Source organism: Calidris pugnax, unplaced genomic scaffold, assembly GCF_001431845.1.
Source record: "Calidris pugnax isolate Ruff unplaced genomic scaffold, ASM143184v1 scaffold9, whole genome shotgun sequence".
Lineage (NCBI taxonomy): Eukaryota > Metazoa > Chordata > Aves > Charadriiformes > Scolopacidae > Calidris > Calidris pugnax.
Window position 1 is genome coordinate 1,758,129 of NW_015090778.1, and position 3,726 is coordinate 1,761,854.

The 3,726-nt window shown below is 67.5% G+C and overlaps 1 protein-coding gene across 1 annotated transcript in view; it reads right to left on the reverse strand.

The window, feature by feature from the left end:
• SLC25A10 (solute carrier family 25 (mitochondrial carrier; dicarboxylate transporter), member 10) overlaps nucleotides 1–3,726 on the reverse strand; it is a 7,611-nt gene that overhangs the window by 3,464 nt on the left and 421 nt on the right. The window contains exons 2-5 of the mRNA XM_014950468.1: nucleotides 891–1,010; nucleotides 629–743; nucleotides 501–549; nucleotides 78–119 (exon numbers count right to left, since the gene is read on the reverse strand). Of these exons, the coding sequence (XP_014805954.1) occupies nucleotides 78–119; nucleotides 501–549; nucleotides 629–743; nucleotides 891–1,010 (326 nt within the window). The remainder of the gene's footprint in view (nucleotides 1–77; nucleotides 120–500; nucleotides 550–628; nucleotides 744–890; nucleotides 1,011–3,726) is intronic.

Consider the following 3,726-nt stretch of genomic DNA (forward strand, 5'->3'; position numbering starts at 1 on the left):
TCCCGGGAGTCCCAGTCCCTCCCGACCCCCCTTCCCGCTGCCCCAGTCCCCCCCCAGGAGCCCCGGTCCCCACTCACTTGCGCCGCTGAGAGGGTGGCTGCTTCACGTCGTTCTGCATCCTGTAAGGCAGAGCACCGCGGGGTGAGGTGGGGGCTGGTGACCTGCTGTCTGTCTCCCCCCCCTCCCTCCCTCCCCCGAAATGGGGTCCTGGGGCACATCTGTCCCTGCTCAGAGCAGGGGGCAGAGGCTCAGCAGACAGACTGTGCCACCTGATTGCCAAGGGGCAAGAAAGCTGCCCTCGAGGGCCACGCAGGGGGCTGGGGCTGTCACACAGAATGGCAGAACAACTCTGGTCCTGTTTGGGTACAAAGCTCACCAGTGGGACCAGGCCACTAGCCACAGGGCAACCTGGTCAGGAGGGAAGTGAGGAACACGGGGAGGGCACCCCCACCCCAACTGCTGCTGCACAACAGCAGCACCGGGACGTGGGCAGAACTGACCTGACGTTCACCAGGTCTGCCGGGGTCCCCACCAACCCGCCGGTGAAACCTGTGGCCAAAGAGCTGGGGTCAGGGGGCTCCTCCAGCCCGAGGGAGCCCAGGCCTGAAGGACCTTCCTCCTCACTCACCTCCCAGTGCACCCATCATCACCTTCTGGTAGAAGGGGGGAGGCCCCTTGTTGCCCTGGCTCAAACGGTCCCTTGTGGTCTCGTAGATGGCAAAGCGAGTCAAGGAATATGTCATCTGGAGGAGGAGAATGAGCCACTGTGCCCCGCTGGGTGCCCTACAGCTCAGGGCAGCCTGTCAGCTCCAGCCCAGCCACCAGCGTGGCAGGAGCTCTGCGCTGGCCTCGGGGGGACCCCAGGCCACCAAAGGCACGGTGGCACTCACCTGCCGGCAGAGCGAGGCGCTGAGCCCGTTGTAGAGAGCCAGGAAGCCGTCAGTGCGGATCACATGCATCGCCATCCCCGTCATCTTCATCTTCACCTCCTGCTGCGTCTGCAGGTGGACCTGGGGCAGAGTCCAGCAGTGTCAGTGCACCAGCCCCATGCCAGGGCTGGGCAGAGAACAGGAGAGCAGGGATGGCCGCTCCAAGTCCCGGACAGGGTCGCTGGATGGCACTTGTGCTGCAGCTTCCACACAAACGGCAATAGCTCCAGGCTCCCCACACCTTGGAAAGCGGCCCAGCCCAGCATGGGAGCGGTGGTGGCTGGCAGAAGGGGCAGTGCCAAGTCACCTGCCCACAGGCCCTCCCAGGTGCCTGCCCTGCTGGGTGGCCTCAGCAGCGTTGCCCTAAGATGAAGCGATAGCGCCTGCTCCTCCAAGAAAGGCCCTGGGCCACGACGGGGCGGGGAGGATCCAGAAGCACGTGAGGCAGTGAGCAACCGGTTTGGGTTTGCTTAGAGAGACCAGGACAGGGCCAGTGAATTGGTGACCTCCTGCTGCCCTACATCCTCGCCAGGCGAGGCGACAGGCCTCCAGAAGGAACTTCCCCTCCTCCCCAACCACAGGAATGGCAGAGGCAGGAAGACAACCCCGCAGCCCTGCTCGTCGGCTCCAAACTGCTTTGTGCCCCAGCCGGCACATCCCGGGTGCCGGGGTGCTGCCCTCCCCACCAGCAGTGGCCCAGTTCTTCCCACCATCACTGAAGAAGCGGCAACAGGACAGCAGGGCTGGCTGGGATGGAGGAGCCATGTTGGCCAGAGCACGTCCTGAGCCCACCCACCCGGCCCCACGCTGCGGGTCGAAGGTCCCAGGAGGTAAAACTAAAGAGAGCAAAGGGCCGCTGGCAGGGGACCAGGCCTGGCTCCTGTTACAGAAGCCCCGGCACGGCCAGGGCGTGGGACACGCAGCAGGACACTGGGAACAGCCTCCGTCTCCTCCTGCGGGATGCAGGAAAGGGACCTGCCTTTGACCCCAGCAGGAAGATTTTGGACCTCAGAGACCGGAGCTCGTGGTGTGCCGGGGAGCTGGGTGAGTGGCTGCCAGGGAGCCCGGGGCAGGAGGAGTGGGCAGGCAGGTACACAGAGCCATGCCTGGAAGTGCTGTGCTGCCCACCCGTCCCAGGGCTGCAGGAAGAGCAGGCAGGGAGGGACTGGCCGGCGCTGTGGTCACTGCCGTAGGGCAGCAGCTCCGTGGGCGGCCAGTGGTTGTGTGCAGGGCTAGCTCAGGGGCTCCGGCAGGGGAGCAAGCACCCTCCATCCGGGCTGGTTGGAGCCTCACAGTGGGGCCAAGGTCCAGCAAAGCACCCTTGGCCCACTGCCCTGCCAGACCCCGAGGTCCTTCCCCCTTCCCCACGCCTGGCACCAGCCTCCACTGTGGGGGAGGCTCTAGGCTAAAACAGGTCTGTGTTCAATATTCAGGTACGAACCCTCTGGCAAAACCAGCCGGCTGGCCTGGGCTGCTTGTGGCTATAGGGCACGCAGGGGCTACGCGCCCGCAGTGAACAGTGCGTGGGGAGGCAGCCCAAAAAGTCACACCCGTCCCACTGGCTCAGATTCAGACCTAGAGGCAAGTGCCAGACTAATTCCCCTTCTTAGCGCCTTTGCCAGGGCATCCTACACGAGCTCCCACGGGCTGCCAGCCACCTCCGTCGGGCAGACAGGGCCAGCCGGGCACGGCAACAGGCCCAGCACTGGGGAAGCATCATCCTCCTGCCAGTGCTGGCTCTTCTCCTGGTCCTGGGCCCGGCACATCCTTCCCCTCTCTCCGTGGGGTGGGAAGGGGCTGCCTGTCCCCAGCCTCACCCATGGGCACAGCCCTGGGCACGGCAGGGCCTGGCTTGGGCTCGCTCTCCCGCTCCCCCTCCGCAGCCTGCCTGGCTGTTGGCCTGGTCGCCGCTTGGCCGGCACACAAGGCTCCGGGGCAGCGCTGGCATTCGCCCCGTCCGTGGGTGCTGGCAGCGCAGGGGCTGCGCGCGGCGTTCTTTGTGCGGGAAGCGGGGGATGCCAGGCCGTCCGCGGTGCCTAGGTGACATCTTGGCCTGAGGACACGGAGCCCAGTGGGCCCACGTCCAACGCCACCAGGGCCTGGAGCCACCGCCGTGCCTCACACAAGGCTCCTGGGCAGGGCAGGCCGGGGTGTCCTCCACGGCCCCACAGCCCCCCTGAGCCCTCAGCCCCACATCTGCCCCCTCACACAGCTGCACCGGGCCTGGCCTGTGTCCCCTGTGCCACCCCCTGCCCTTGTCCCCTCACTGCCGTGTCCCCTCTGACTCCTGTCCCCTCACTGCCATCCCCACGGCCGCCCCTGTCCCCTCACGGAGCACAGGGCCTCGTCCCCTCAGCCCTCGGTCCCCCCACAGCCGGGAGTGGGCCCCAGGGAACCAGCCTCCCGGCCCCTCCACGGCGGTTCCTCGGCCCCTCACAGCCGTTGCCCCCGCCAACCGGCGCTCGCCGGACCCCCAGAGCGGTTCCCCGGTCTCCCGGAGCTCCTCCTGCAGCCGCTCCCGGCCTCTCAGAGCGGTTCCCCGACCCCTCGGAGCCGGCCTTTCAGAACCGGCCCCACGGCTGCTGCCGCCGGCCCCTCACAGCCGCTCTCCCGACCCCCAGAGCCCTCCTTAGGCCCCTCGGAGCCGGCCCTTCAGAGCCGACCCCTCAAAGCCGCTCTCAGCCGTCCCCCATCCCCTCAGAGCCGCTCCCCGGTCCCCCCCACAGCCGGCCTTTTAGAACCGACCCGGCAGCCGTTCCCCGAGTCCCTCAGAGCCGGCCCCGCAGCCGACCCCCCC